Source organism: Equus quagga, chromosome 9 (assembly GCF_021613505.1).
Source record: "Equus quagga isolate Etosha38 chromosome 9, UCLA_HA_Equagga_1.0, whole genome shotgun sequence".
In the NCBI taxonomy this organism is placed as follows: Eukaryota; Metazoa; Chordata; class Mammalia; order Perissodactyla; family Equidae; genus Equus; species Equus quagga.
The window spans coordinates 72,018,011-72,034,586 of record NC_060275.1 but is presented as its reverse complement, the minus strand read 5'-3'; the positions used below and the strand labels follow the sequence as shown (position 1 = coordinate 72,034,586).

Genomic DNA, 16,576 nt, shown 5'->3' with positions numbered 1-16,576 from the left:
TGCTATTTCCACTAAATTTCTTTCTTATTTTTTTAAAGATTGGCCCCTGAGCTAATATCTGTTGCCAATCTTTTTTTTTCCCCTTCTTCTTATTCCCAAAGCCCCCCCCCCCCAGTACATAGTTGTATATTCTAGTTGCAGGTCCTTCCAGTTGTGCTATGTGGGATGCCACCTCAGCATGGCTTGATGAGCCATGCCAGGTCCACACCCAGGATCCAAACTGGCGAACACCAGGCTGCTGAAGCTGAGCGCAGGAAGCCAACCACTCAGCCATGGGACCAGCCCTAAATTTCATTTTTAACACAGCTAAATAGTAGAATCTGGGTTCTGAGCATGAGGTGAGAAGACATTTTCTTTAATCCATGATCATAAATCATGTAACTATCCTGGATGGATATGCTCATGCCCTTGGGTGGGAGACTACCCAGAGAGAAGAGTATGAAAGCTTAAGAACACATTTTGCACTATTTCCATGAGCTTAGCTCATTGTGCCAGTTTTGTATGGGGAAGATAGTACCTAGTGAAGTCAGAGTACTAATAACCTAAATTTGAGCCTGTACTTAGTCAAATAAGCCATAGTGGCTTTATTCATTATCACTTGTATTATTGTTACTTATAGACGGAAACAAGCATTTAGAAATGTTGTAATTAACCAGTTTCTCAAACTTAAAATATGTTCAAAATCTAAAAATTTTCAACCTAAAATTCATTTGAAGAATGATAATTTAATCCTGAAAATCTAACATTAACATTTTTTTTCTAAGTCATTTTCCAGAGGAGATTTAAAGTGATTTTCATAGTCTTTCCATTTTGTTTTCCACAGATGAACATGATCCCAAGTTGTTAGTACCATTTTTGGTAAAGAGGAAAATGTGTACTGAGAATAATAACTTGCATGCCAGCCATAGTGAAACTCTGATTCAATTCACAACAGTGATTTCATCACCAAGATTAGGGGATAAAACAGAAATGTGTATAACTCAGCCACAAAAAGTTCAGTCATACCACCTCCAGCCATGATCTCATTAGGTCTCATAATGTGAGAGGGATGGAGGCCTTCAAATTAAACACAGGTGCCCAGAGTAACAGCCGTGACTCAGGACGTGTTGCGGCTCTTTGCTGCTTGAGGTCAGGGCCACCTCCCACCTTGTTATTCTCCATCATCTCTTTTATTACCAACCATCTCTTAGCTTAGATGCATCACTCTAGCATTTAACTTGGAATGTATGAAAGTAAAAGTATTACCCACCCTCCCAATTTCCCTTCTGACTTTAAGTCTGATTTCAGGCTTCACATTCAGTCCCTGTTGCATCTTTATTGCTTACCAAATCATCTCTTCCCACATCTCTCTAAAGGATTAAATCACACCCTAATTATTTAAATAGTTCTGCAATTTTACCACAGCATCTACTTGTCTCAGTTTCTCCACTCTCCCGTCCAGTTTAAGACATACTGCTCCCTTCACCTTCATTCTCCATGTATTTGACCCTCTGATGACATTCTCCTTATTTCTATTTTTTCCTCCAAGTTTGGTCATGAAAACATGAACAGAAAAATTCTCTCTGGGAATATCAATTGCTGAATAATTATAGTCTGAACAATACTGGGGCTGTTTCTTTCTGAACTCTTCCTATCACCCAGTGATCAAATTGTCTTACATCCTAACACATGCCTTCATGTCCATTAGATGCTAACAATTAGTGAGATTAATGTTTGAGTGTCTGAGATGAGTGGCTTGGTGCAGCCTATGTAATCTGATCTACAGTATCTATACATTAATAGAACAAAAAATAACATTATTGGGGGAGGGTATAAAAGAGACACTATAAAAAATTTTGCCCCAACCTACGTTAACCAGAATATTTTTGAAGAAAGAACCCATCATAAAACCAGAATATTATTTTTCCTTTCTAACTTAAAGGAAAATGGAAAAGCATATGAAAATAAACTGATACAGTAGTCCCCTCTTATCTTGGGATACATTCCAAGACCCCCGGTGGATGCCTGAAACTGTGGATAGTACTGAACACTATACATGCTATGTTCTCTTCCATTAAAGGAAGCACTTTATGGCTTCTTTTTGGCATATCTGAATTGCCAGCATCACCACTCTTGCACTTTGGGGCCATTATTAAGTAAAATAAGGGTAATCTGAACAGAAGCACTGTGATACCACAACAGACAATCTGATAACTGAAATGGCTACTAAGTGACTAATGGGCAGGTAATGTGTGCAGCGTGGATATGCTGGACAAAGGGATGATTCACATACCAGGAGGGAAGAAGCAGGATGGCGCGAGATTTCATCATGCAACTCAGAATGGTGTGCAATTTAAAACTTAAGAATCATTTATTTCTGGAATTTCCACTTAATATTTTCAGATCTCGGTTGACAGCGGGTAGCTGAAACCGCAGAAAGTAAAACCGCAGGAAAGGGGGGAGTGCTGTATTAGATATTTGGATTAAAAAAGAGAGAGAGATTTCCCAGCCTCTGTCCTAGAGTCAAAGGTCTAATTATCAACTCTTTTTATAAACACAATATAGCCAAGTAAAAAAAGTCTTCAGAATTTGACAATAGTATGTTTACCCAAAGAGAGATTCAAGAATGTAATGTATTAAATATTTAGATACTAAAACTTTCCTAGCTTTTAAAATAGAGTTTAGAAAAATTTCCAGAACAAAAAGTTGGTAAAAAAAAAAAAAAAAGAAAATGTGCTAATTCTTCAGCTAATTGGAAAGTAAAACTAATATTAAGCAGAAACCTCTATGTCCTAAACATTCCATAGTTGATATTTTTTCTAAATTTTTAAAAATTAATGTAATAAACATCTCTGAAATTGTGGCAGTTGAGAATGTGTCAATGAAACAAGCAAAATTGGAAATATTAAAGTGCCACCAGATGTTTGATTTGTACCTTACAAAGGTAGTGATGTCTGGTATACAGGCATAACCTCATTTTATTGTGCTTCACTTTATTGTACTTCACAGATATTGCGCGGTCTTCTCAAAAATTAAGGTTCATGTTAACCCTGAACCAAGCAAGTCTGTTGGTGCCATTTTTCCAACAGCATTTGCTCACTTTATATCTCTGTGTCACATCTTGGTAATTCTTGCAACATTTCAAACTTTTTCATTATTATTATATTTGTTATGGTGATCTGTGATCTTTGATGTTACTACTGTAATTGTTTTGGGGCATCACAAACTGTGCCCATATAAGACAGCAAACCATGGATAAATGTTGTGTGTGTTCTGACTGATCCACTGACTGGCCATTCCCTGTCTCTCTCCCTCTCCTTGCGCCTCCTTATTCCCTGAGACACAACAATATTGAAATTAGACCAAGTAATAACCCTACAATGGTCTCTAAGTGTTCATATGAAAGAACTAGTTGCATGTCTCTCGCTTTAAATCAAAATCATAAGCTTAGTGAGGAAGGCATTTAGAAAGCCCAGATAAGCTGAAAGCTAGGCCTCTTGAGCCAAAGGATTAGCCAAGTTGTGAATGCAAAGGCAAAGTTCTTGAAGGAAATCAAAAGTCCTACTCCAGTGAATACTCAAATGATAAGAAAGCCAAACAGAACCAGCCCTGATGGCCTAGAGGCTAAAGTTTGGCGTACTTCACTTTGGCGGCCCGGGTTTGGTTCCCAGGTCTGGTAACACACCACTTGTCTGTAAGTAGCCATACTGTGGCAGAGGATCACATAGAAGAAGTAGAAGAACTTACAACTATACACAACTATGTACTGGGGCTTTGGGTGGGTGGGAAAGAAAGAAAAAAAGAGGAAGATTAGCAACAGATGTTAGCTTAGGGTGAATCTTCCTCTGCAAAAAAAGAAAAAGAAAAAAAAAGAAAAGAAAGCCAAATAGCCTTATTGCTGATATGGAGAAAGTTTTAGTGGTCTGGATAGAACGTCAAACTAGCCACAACACTCCCTTAAGCCAAAGACTAATAATCCAGAGCAAGGTCCTAACTCTCTTCAATTCTGTGAAGGCTGAGGGAGGTGAGGAAGCTGCAGAAGAAAAGTTTGAAGCTGGCAGAGGCTGCTTCATGAGGTTTAAGTAAAGACACCATCTTTGTAACACAAAAGTACAAGGTGAAGCAGCAAGTTCTGACGTAGAAGCTACAGCAAGTTATCCAGAAGATCTAAGATAATTAATGAAGCTGGCTACACTAAACAACAGATTTTCAACGTAGATGAAACAGCCTTCTATGGGAAGAAGATGCCATCTAGGACTTTCATAACTAAAGAGGAGAGGTCAATGCCTGGCTTCAAAGCTTCAAAGGAGACGAAAGGATTCACCATTCTAGATACCATTAAGAACATTTGTGATTGATGGGAAGAGGTCAAAATGTCAACATTAACAGGAGTTTGGAAGAAGTTGATTCCAACCCTCATGAATGACTTCGAGAGGTTCAAGACTTCAGTGGAGGAAGTAACTGCAGATGTGGCGGATACAGCAAGAGAACTAGAATGAGAAGTGGGGCCTGAAGACGTGGCTGAATTGCTGAATCTCAGGATAAAATTTAAACAGATGAGGAGTTGCTTCTTATAAATGAGCAAAGAAAGTGGTTTCTTGAGATGAAATCCACTTCTGGTGAAGATGCTGTGAAGACTGTTGAAATGACAGCATAGGATTTAGAATGTTACATAAACTCAGTTGATAAAGCAGCGGTGGGTTTGAGAGGATTGACTCCAACTTTGAGAGCAGTTCTACTGTGGGTAAAATGCCAGCAAACAGCATCACATGCTATAGAAAAATCATTCATGAAAGGAAGATTCAACTGATGCAGCAACCTTTACTGTTGTCTTATTTTAAGAAATCGCGACAGCCACCTCAACCTTCAGCAACCACCACCCTGATCAGTCGGCAGCCATCAACAGTGAGGCAAGACCCTCCGTCAGCAAAAGGATTACAACTTGCTGAAGGGTCTGTATGGTTAGAGCACTTTTTAGCAATAAAGTATTTTTTAATTTAGGAATGTAAATTTTTTTTTAGACATAATGCTACTGCACACTTCTTAGACTACAGTTTGGTGGAAACATAGCATTTATAGGCACTGGGAAACCAAAAAGTTTGTGTGATTCGCTTTATTGCGATATTTGCTTTATTGTGGTGGTCTGGAGCTGAAGCTGCAATATCTCCGAGGTGTGCCTGTAATGGGAAAAGCATCACCAGAGATTAGCATACCCTCATCTCTAAAACGATGGGAGTTGGCCTACATGATCTCTATGATTCTTTCCAGGTCTTAAATTTTGGAGTTTTATAGAGGACTCTGATGAATCTTTTTCTAAACTTAAAATAACAGATTATAGTTGTCCATGGGTGGGGTGCAGTGACTCAAAATAATTGTTAAGCATTTTATCATAAAAGATACCATTAAATAAAACCTAGCACCTGGGTAATAATCTCTCCCCAGTCTGAGCATCCTGTGCAATTTTGCTTATAACTCTCTTATTATATTTAACATGTTTTGCCTTGTACTATAATTATTTTTTAATGTATTTACCAAATTAGATTGCCTTTAGGAAAAGGAACCGTTTCTCCCAAAGCACATTGCCTTCCGCACTGCGGTTGCTTAAAAAACGTTGCGTCAGTTTTTGGTCACAGTTTTATCACAATGTTTGGTGCTCTATTGTTCTCACTTTTCTGATTTTCACAAATTTAAAAACCACAGTATCATACAGGAATAACACCTGTATCCAAGGATACTTCAATGAGGTCATATATAAAAATATTCTTGCTATTACACAGCATGGTCAAAACTGAACTCTTGGCCTTTCTCTTCAGATTCCAAGTCAGCATTACTTTTTTTTCTCATGGTGGGGCACCAGCTTCCTATCAGTCATGTTCTTTAATATCAACTCCTCCCTTTTCCTTTTGTCAATTTTTTTTATTTTTAGGAAGATTAGCCCTGAGCCAACTAGTGCCAATCCTCCTCTTTTTGCTGAGGAAGACTGGCTCTGAGCTAACGTCCATGCCCATCTTCCTCTACTTTATACGTGGGACACCTGCCACAGCATGGCTTGACAAGCGGTGCGTTGGTTCTCACCTGGGATCCGAACCAGTGAACTCCAGGCCGCAGAAGCGGAACGTGAGAACTTAACCACTGTGCCACCGGGCCAGCCCCCTCCTTTTGTCAATTATTTAACTCTATGTCGTGAATCCCACCATTTTCACTCAATTTCTCTAGAATTCTTGTTTTTTCCCTCTCCCAATCTTGACTTCTATACTCTTTCTCATAAAAGAGCTGTTGCTCTGAGCACACTAATTTTTCCCAGCAAGCTTTCCTCTGTCCTTTCAAGGTCTTCCAAATAAACATTTTTTATTATTATTACTCTACCAAAGACTCTTTTGTCTATTCTTCCTACTCCCTTCTCATTTTCTTTATACAAGACATGGATAAATCTTACCACCCTCTATTCCTCCATACTCCACTTATAAAGTCTCCCATATGACTAAAAGACATTCAAAATACTTCATTATTTGAAAAGATACATTCTGATAAAAAAATACCATTTCAGATTTTAAATTAATGGTATTAGGAAAACAATAATATTTGAAAATAAATATACGGACCAGTCCAGTGGTGTTGTGGTTAAGTTTGCATGCTCTGCTTTGGTGGCCTGCGGTTCAAGGCTTAGGATCATGGGTGTGGCCTTTCACACCACTCATCAGGCTGTGCTGTGGCAGCGCCCCACATGCAAAATAGAGGAAGATTGGCATGGATATATGCTCGGGGCCAATCTTCCTCAAGCAAAAAAAAACAAAAAAAAGAGGAAGATTGTAACAGGTGTTAGCTCAGGGCCAATCTTCCTCACACACACAAAAAGAAAATAAATAGATCCTTTCCTCAAAGCAGGCAAATATATTTCAGATAGATTAAAGTTTACACTGAAAAAAAGAAACTTGGAAAGTATAGTCTTAGAGTGGGTAAGGCCTTTCTAAAAATTATACCAATGAAAGAAATAAAAGTTCGATAGTTTTCCTATATAATATTTTAAAACTCTTATAAGTAAAAATAGATCATAATACCATAAATAATATGGAAAAATATGACAAACTAGGAAAGAGTACTTGGAACACAGGTAAAAGAGTTAATATCCATAATACATTAAGAGTTCATACAAATCAATAACAAAATGATAAACACTTCAGCAGAAAAATGGGACAGGCCATGAAGAGGAAAAGCAAAAAAGAAATAATACAAAGGCCCATTGAACATAATTTCTCAATGTTGGTCTCATTTGCAATCCCAGAAATACAAAATAAAACAATAATCAGATATCAAGGCTTTTTTCTCTATAAAATAGTCAAAGATTGTTTTCAAAATAATACTACTCAGTGTCATGCAGTTCAGGGAAATGACATTCTTATATACTGTTAGTGGAGTATACATTCATACATTCTTTCTGAAGAAAAATTTAAGAATGCGTTTCAAAGACTAAAATATATTTCCATTTGAACCAGAAATTCTATTCCTACTCGTTTAGTATAAGGGCATAATTATGGAGAACAACGTTTTAGTAGCAAAAATGGTTACTGCTGTGGTATTGTAAGGGATCAAAAGCTAGAACACAGCCAAAATTGTTCGACAGTGGAAAACCAACTTAAACAAACAATGATATATCTACTAAATGTTGTAGAAGATATTTAACGTTCAAAATATGTTGAGAACTGACTGCAAAGCATCATAAATAGTATAATGCCATTTTGTTATATACACATGCCTATGTAGACATAGGAAAAAAACTGGAAATATATACATCAAAATATTAATAGTGGTATTAAAATATTACAGGCATTTTTAATCTTCCTCTTTTTACGTATCTGCGTTTAAAAAAATTTTATGCTTTAATATGTATTACAAAAAACAAATACAATTATCACATCATAATCTGAAAAAACGTATCTCCTTTCCTTTCTTCCACACTCAGTGTTATTGAATTGAGTATTTTCCTGTGATTTTTATCTCTATAATACAAATGTCTATGGAGAATCTTATTATATACAATAACTATTCTAAAGAATTGAGATTTCCTTTTTCATAGTCTGAATTCAAAGGAATAAAGAATAAATTAAAAAGGAGCTAAGAATAAAATGGAGCAATAAAGAGTAATATTTTAAATATATATCTTTAGCTCTTTCCAAAAAAGAAAAGTCAGACTAAATTTTCTTTCTAATATTCTCTTTACTTTTCTTCTTCAAATTCCATTCTTTTACCTCCAAACTTTTAAAAAAATAATAAATAATGTTTTATTTCAGAATTACAAAAGGAAAGGAGACAGGAAACAATTTTAATCATTTATGTTAATTCAAATATGTCAATAATCCTTAAACTGTTTAAAAAAAGCCTCCAATGTAATACTCAAGCCCAAAATATATGGGATGCAATGACCAACCATTGAAAGCTCCATGGACCTTCAAATAGTGTTTAAGCTTAAACAAATAAAAAAGCTGAGGCCAAAGTAGAACAGGTGTGACCAGGCCCTCTCAGATGCCTTACATGGCTGATCAAATGCCAAACATAATACTTAAAATCCGGAGTGTCAGGGAATTAACTTGATGAGTTGAGACACACAATTATATGAAAATATGTTGAAGTTATTGGAAACACTGGAAGGAACAAAATTAGCCTATGGTTTTTGAGCTTCACTTTGTTTTATATAGTTTTTCAGTTTCTCTTGAGTTAAATATATAAAAATAATTGGCACAAAGGAGGAAAATTAAAAAATTAAACATTTTGTCTTTATAATACATATCATAGATCATATTTCTATACTTTCCCATGTCTGAATTTTAAGGAATTAGTTACATGGTGATCACATTTTGAAAAGAAGAGACATGAAATTTTAAAAATCTTAGAATAAAAATTTCTTGTCCTAAATGTTTTCAAGAGATTAGTAGTGAATATTTCCCTTTAAGCTTCAAATATTCTGGCAGACACTGACTCTGGATAATGAAAGTTCAGAAGGCATTACTGTGTTGGAAGAATTATTAAGAAATGCCCCTTGCTTTAACCATATTAGGGAGCTGATTTCTTTATCCTTTGTAAGTCCCAGGTTTTTGTGTCTCCACTGCAGTCATTTTCAGAAAAAGGGATTGCTTCATTATAGAGCTTTTCTCTCCAGTTCTAGAGAGCTTGGGATATGTTTATTCTTTTTCCTTATCAATTTCATGTTGGGATAATTAGTTAACCAGGGAGATAATGGTTACTCTGATTTCTCAAACAAGAATAAAATGCCATTTACACATGTTCTGTTTTGCAGTTGCCAATCAGGCAAAATCCCTACAAAGATCAATATTTTCATGATCAACTCAGAATCTTTGTCTTTTTTCACATAATCATTGCCTTTTGCTCAATCAAGAAATCTTCCTGTTCTTACGATTATAAAGTATGGCTCACTGACACCAGGTCTCATATTTTTAAATTTTTATTTTTTTAAAGTCATCATTAAGATGAATGGGCTCTCTCCTGTGCCTCCCTTTACAGTGAGCTTAATTGTTGCATTAATCAATTGACAGAGACTGAAGTATACCTCTACGCTATGGCTAACTGTCAAAATACAGGATGCCTTAGGATGACAGAACTTAAAACTGGGCCAGCAAATTAAAGCAGTGATATTCCACTGCAAAATATTTCTAAGCCATTTTGAAAGTCTTTAGGCCTTTAGGATATTTATCCTAAATATCTGGAATAGATAGGACTGCACACCAATCTACCGTATTTTATTGAATCAAAGATACCATTATTTTACGTACCATTAAGAAAGAAAAAAATAATGCTGATATTATTGCAAGACACTATCAACTGCAAGATGAATCTCAATTTCAGAGATATTAAAATGTGAAGAGATATGTACCTCAGAATTGATGAAATATGATAACTTCCAGTACTGTGTCAGGATCAACTCCTGAAGTTCCTGCCTTAAAGCAGTTAATAACTGAAAACTATGAATAAATAGAAATCTTTGCTCAGTGAAAGGGGCATCAAAATTCCACCCTCTGTGACATTTTATCCCCTTTTCTCAGTCTAATTTATTCCTATCATATGACTGTATGTTTCCAAATATGACTATCTAATGTTTTCTCTTTGCACTTGAAGAAAATAATTCTCACTTCTTCCTCTTACTTACTCAGGAGGGCAGGGCTCAGCGTTGCAGGCTCTGTGATTTTCAGGTGGCTTACTGTCAGGGTCACAGTAATTGTTCTGGACAATGGAGTTGTCATCCAACCTTTTACAGACCACCTCCTGTCTTTGGACACCTTGAGAAAAGGAGGATAGCATTAATCAAAGAGTCGTTTACCTTCCAATAAGTTAGGTATGCATAGTTTTCTTCTGTGGGAAATCAACCTCACTGGATCGCTGCAGTCTTATCTGTTCCAGAAACATTTGACTGCTTCTCTAAAAGGAGAGAAGTCCTGGTCATTATACTGTAATTGTAGGCAAAATTATTGTTCTCATATTAGAAACATAACTGTTTCAACTTCAGAAAAGAAATTATTGGTAATTTTAAACAATTAGTTTTCCCACTTGTATATTCTCCTTCGTGCTTTCCTTAAAAAAAAAGCCAAACTTCATTTTCCCAAAATATTATCAGATAAAATGTATGAATATACATTTCAGTGCAAAACAATGGTTGTATATCTATTTGAAAATAAAACAATTGGGATAAATTCACTTTTTGATATTTTGTAGGACAAACTCCATCAATTTAGTCTTTGGTACGAACACATCACATTCACATATTTCATTTTTTTCTTCCATTTATAGATTTATTTCTCTAAAAGCCCATAATGTCTACAATGTAGAGATTGTAGTAGGCCTCTTGTGGACTGCAACCCATTAGTCTGTTTGCTTTAACAGAGTTGGCCCCTGTTAATTACACCATTGTCAAACAGATATATATATTCCATCAAATATTAACTTACAAAGTTCTTATCTCATTCTTAAAAATTGGTCTATGTGACCTGTTTGCCAGAGCTAAAAATATTCTCATTATAAAATTTGTAAAAATATAAATATATATATTTTATTTATTGGCAAAGATATCCACCACAACTCGCTCACATTTCACAAAATACAAAGACACACACAAACACACTCTTAATCGTAAACACCCTGGTGAATAGACTTTATGCAGACCCATGATCTCTTTAGTGTCAAGGAATCAAAAGAAGCAAAGACAGGTATATTAAGGTATCAGAGAAAAAGTCAAACTACAAGACAATGTTATCTGTTTCAGATCATATGGAGGTAGCAGGTTATTTCTGGAATCGGAAATAAAAGCACAAACTAAACTATCCCCTACTCACCCACCCCATCTCTGTAACCAGGTAGGCAAAATTACCCAGAAAGAGCATAAAAGCAGCATTAGCAGTATCTGGGAAACCACAGCTTCACACCTAGCTAGTCCCACACAACCTTCAGTTTTGCTCCCCAATCCCCTTTTGTCCTCCCGGTTGCTTTTAACAGTACCGTAAATAAAAGAATTTGATACCAAATTAGGGAAATCACGTGAAACAGGATCATTCAGTGAAGGAAACTGTCACTGAAAGAACTACGCACCAAATGCGGGTCCCTTTGGAGTCAAGGAATGTTGCAGGGGGGAGTGCCTCAGTCACCATGCTATGCGCACTTTCAACTAAGCCCTTTGGATTAAAGACAGGGAAATCTATTTCCCTGATAGGGAAAACTATTAAGTCTTGTAGACTCCATGATGGTGGAGAGCATCAAAAAAAGTATATTTTATTAGAAGGCTCTTACTGATCTGATCGCCTTCAACAAGTTTTTAGGTTGTCCTAAATGTAGGGGTTTAAAACAGCAAATGACTTACTGGCAAAATGTCAGAGTATGTGTTGTATTCATTCCCTCCCAAGCTCTAAAATAGGCCAAATATCTCAGTTTATCAGACAACAGTTTGGAATTTTTAAACTATTAAACTTTAGATTTTTGAGGGAAGAATGATTCACATCAGGCCTTGCTATGATCCATTCACAGATGTTCCACAATATTCATCAGATATCTCCCCATTGTGTCATAACAGTGGGCAGATAACTAAGTCCATGTGATCCACCTAGACAAAATTCTCTACCATTAGTCATAGGACTCAACTACCAACTGCCACAGAGGCTCAGAATGTCCATCCACCCAGGTTCAATATTTTGTTCCTAACAGGGAAAGCAGGGGATTGCTTTTATAGGTTAGTGTGTTTTTTTTTTTTTTTTAAGTCATTCAAATATGATTATACTTGGAGGAGGGAGACTCAAACCATCCACCAACACAAAGGACTTACAACTTTACTCAACTTTTATAAATATGTTTAATAATAAAAAATACATGACTATACTTCCAACAAGAAAGTTGGCATTCAACCTAGTATCTTGATTGTTTTTCAGACAAGGATAAACATTTTTCAACACTATAAAATAGAACTGACATTGCTTTGTAGCAGTGGCAGAAAGATTAATTCAGTTTCTACAGGTTAAGATACAATTCTACTTCCTTTAAATTAACCCTAGAAGTATTTTTTGGTTATAATTACATTAGTTTTTAAAAGTAGCCTTTAATGTAAAAGCAAGTCCTCTGCAATCTGAATCACAGATGAGCTAGTTACTAGAGATGAAATTGATATTTGATTTTAAGATAATTCTAGCCACGTATGTATCTTGAAAAAATTTAGCTACGTGACACGTTAAAAATTTGGAAAATACACAAAACCACAAAGAACAAAATAAAAATTATCCATAATCTCATATCTTTGTTTTGGACTTTTAAGGCTATTTTGCTCTTTGGTGGGATCCAGTAATTAGTTTACAATTACATAGTACACAAACTAAAAAGACCAGCTATATGTGGTTGGCAGGTCATTCATTCTTTCACTCATCCATTCATTCATTCAATAGAGAATAGTTACTAAACACAAGGCACCGTGCTTCTTATGAGATATTGGGCTAAGTGCTAAGAATTACAAATTGACTTAATTTTGGTCATGCCTTGCAAACTTCTTAAAAATTAGGAATTAGGGTATTTTGGAGTTCATTTCAGTTTCATCATTTCAGAACACTATTTTTTATGGAGTAAAAATTAAAGTCCTTGAATAAACAGCTGAAATTACTCTATGTTTTATGAAGATGTATTTTCCCTTGCATCCATCTTTTATTAATTTTCTTCTAAAATGTTACATTAGACAGTGTGGTATCTCACACTCAAGAACTGACTGTACCGGTAATCTATTCCAAATCTTCCTACAATGTTGAACTATCGTCTTCCAACAGCACGCAAATCTTCCAACTTGTACCCCCACACTTGGCAAGTTTACAGAGTTTTTTTTCTTTTCAAGTCAGTAGCAACAGGATAACTCTCTAAACCAATGCACCCAATTGGACGGAATTTTAAACACATATTTTTGGATTAAAGAAAATGCAGTTTTTAGCTTAGAAAGTAGAAAATACAGATCAACTGGAAATAATCTAAACTAAGTCAACAAGAAAAATGATTGAGTTTAGAATCTTTGTATATGATCAAGCCTATTGTACATAGCTCCTTTTAAAGTAATCTGTAAAACACTGCTAAGAAGTTGATTTAAACCTTGCCGGGAATAATTACATGCAGTTACACAAAGCCATTATGCTTTCATATCTAAACACTTATAGTTTATAATCAAAAACATAAAATATCCACATGACCAGTCAGTATATGCCCAATCAAAAACAAAATTCTAGTGGCTTAGTGTCCATGCTCCCTGGATAAATGCAGATGTTCTGCATAATTTTTTGGTCAAATTTAAAACTGCATTAACTACATTTTATTCTTAAATACCTAAAGTTACTGGCATGCAAAATCTTTACTTTTTTTTAATGCAATCCCTCTTCTATGATTAAAAAAAAATCAATGGTTTCATATTAAGAATTTAAGTACAAGTTGCCATTACCAATACATATTTCCTTTAAACTCTCTAAAATGAGTATCAAAGAATTTTTTTTTGATCAAAACAATTTGATATCAAAGAGTCAAATATGATGGTTCTTAACATGGAAACACAACCCTTACTTTTAGTCTAGAAGTTTACATTTTGTCAGATCTTATATTTAGTTTTCTGCCAATAGTTAAAAATTATAGATGATCTATTTTCCCACCAGAGGTCCCCTTGTCCAATGAAAGGGAGTGCCTAACTTGAATCACTGCTCTAGCTACACATCAAGAAATGGCTTTCAGGATTTTGAAACAGCATATATCACAGGAAAATGATCAAGAAGTCCACCAAGCTGCAAGTGAGTCCCGGATAGAATGCTTCATCCGCTGTGCTTACTCTAGGAGATGGCGATGGTTCAAGTGAAAAACATGGGGTCTTTTGCTCAGCAGCTACAGTCCTAAGAGCAATCCCGAGTGAAGATTCCAGACACAGCTCCTCTTCATTTCCCTGCCTTCTTTTCAATCCCTCCTCTACTCCCCTTGAAGGGGAGTAGCTGCTCAACGCTCTCATGTCCCATCTCTCTCTTCTTTCAGAGAATTAAATAATTTTATAAATTCATTTGTAACAATATTTGGTAATATATTGTTTTTCTCAGGACAGTTTACTATTTTAAAAGTAGAGAGACGGCACTCAATGCACAGAAATTACCACTTAAATTTCACTTGGAAAGTACTATGTGTTAAACCAAGAAGGATGTGGGGAAGGTTAAAGGCAGGAGAAAGACCTTCTGGGTCTTGGCAAATCTACTCATAAGACCCAGCATTTCAGTCTTAGACCATTCAATTGGTAAGTGAGCAGTCTACAACACATGTGAGGAATCAATAAGGGAAAGAAAGGGAGGTACAAATGTATCCTTAGGATTATATCTACATAATTTAATCTAGTGGCATAAGCACGTCATATCTACCCAAGAAACAGTTTTCTGAAGAAGAAGAGGGGGGAAAATGTTACAAAGTCAGAACTAATACTAAAAACGTGGTCGGTGGCTAAGGCAACAATTTGCTTAACCACAGCATCCAAAGTAGCTAGCAACCAAGACAACACTATATAACCACAATATACAAAGCATATGGCCAGCAATATTAATTTAATCTAAATCTTCACTGCAGATAGCATCCAAAGAGCAACAAGTGCCAGGAAAAAAAATGTCTCTCTGCTCTGCCTTTCACTGCTGGAATCTGGCTGTTGTGCTGTGTGATTATTGGCCAGACACAAGCATTTGCAGGGCAGAGCAAAGCCCATCTGCCTTGGATCTAACAGCTGGCACCCCGGGTACCAATCAGCTCCACCCATATGCTTGCTTCTGAAGAGCCTCCTGATAGTTTTCACCTTGCAAAGGCTTCCTTTCTCTGCCTTCCCAGGGTCTTCCTTTCTGTCCTAAGCAAAACTAGGTGTCCCAAGGAAACAGAATTATCAAAAGGAAAATGTGGCTCTCAAAATACTGTTTTTTCTAGAGCAATTGTGTTTACTGATGGTAAAATAGGGTGGGGGCAAACATATACTATGTTTATTTGAAATCACCATCTCCGGAGGGAATTCCTACTACTCATTAGATTTTAATAGTAACCTCTCCCATGGAAAGTGTCTAACACTTTAACTCATTGAATTCCTACTATCTGTAAGGCATGGTTTTTCATTATCATAAGGGAGGAAAATGAGTGAGATAGTCTTGACCTCAATGAGATTACATTAAAATGGGGGAAGGGAGGAGACAAGGCAAGTACCATTATAATTACATTATGGAAGATACTTTATTTAATAAAATAATGCATTTTCAGGTCTAATATTTTTAATTTTATAATTCTTCCATTTTGTTATATTCTGTCTGATTTCTCTTTCCCTGATCTTCATTGATATTTTAAAACTCTTTTCATAGCCAAATGTCTGCAATATCCCTTCACTTTATCTTGTTACTATGTTTTTTCCTTACTCCAACTTCTGCCATGTTTAGTTACCTCTTTTTGAATTCTTGGCAGTTTAGGTAAATGACCTAAAACAAGTTTTCATTCTCGTTGGGAAAATGAGACACTCAAATTAGATGAATCCTAATGTTTCTTCCAGATCCAAAATTCTATGAAAGTTGTCTCTTCTTTTCTGTTTCCACAATTCAATTGTTCAATATTTTTTACTTTCTATGTCTGCTTTTCCCCTGTACTCTACAGAATAATAAGTCTGGAAAACAGGCCTTTGTGAGATCCCATTAGTTTTGTAGTCTAGTTTCAGTGCCTGAGTTCTTACCAGTGTGAGGTACACATCAAAGGGGCTAGACATGTCAAGAGGTGGAACACTAACTAGAAATAAGAATTTGTGAGAGGCAAGTTTCCTAATATAAAGGACTAACTCTTATTATACTAACAAGGAATCTCCATGATCTTTAGTAGGAGCTTATTTATTTTTTATTTTTTATTTTGAGGAAGAAAAGTCCTGAGCCAACATCCGCTGCCAATTCTCTTCTTTTTGCTGAGGAAGACTGACCCTGAGCTAACATCCATGCCCATCTTCCTCTACTTTATATGTGGGATGCCTGCCACAGCATGGTTTGACAAGGTGTGTAAGTCTGCACCAGGGATCCAAACTGGCAAACCCAGGGCCACCTGA

At 35.9% G+C, this 16,576-nt stretch overlaps 1 protein-coding gene across 2 annotated transcripts in view; it reads right to left on the bottom strand.

Moving 5' to 3' along the window:
* The window catches only part of ADAMTS6 (ADAM metallopeptidase with thrombospondin type 1 motif 6), a 315,103-nt gene that overhangs the window by 28,288 nt on the left and 270,239 nt on the right, over nt 1–16,576 (bottom strand). For both annotated transcript variants that reach the window (XR_006890005.1, XM_046670994.1), the window contains one exon: nt 10,139–10,268. Coding sequence is in view for 1 of the 2 variants with exons in the window: in XM_046670994.1 (XP_046526950.1) it covers nt 10,139–10,268 (130 nt within the window). In the remaining variant the exon portion in view is untranslated. The remainder of the gene's footprint in view (nt 1–10,138; nt 10,269–16,576) is intronic.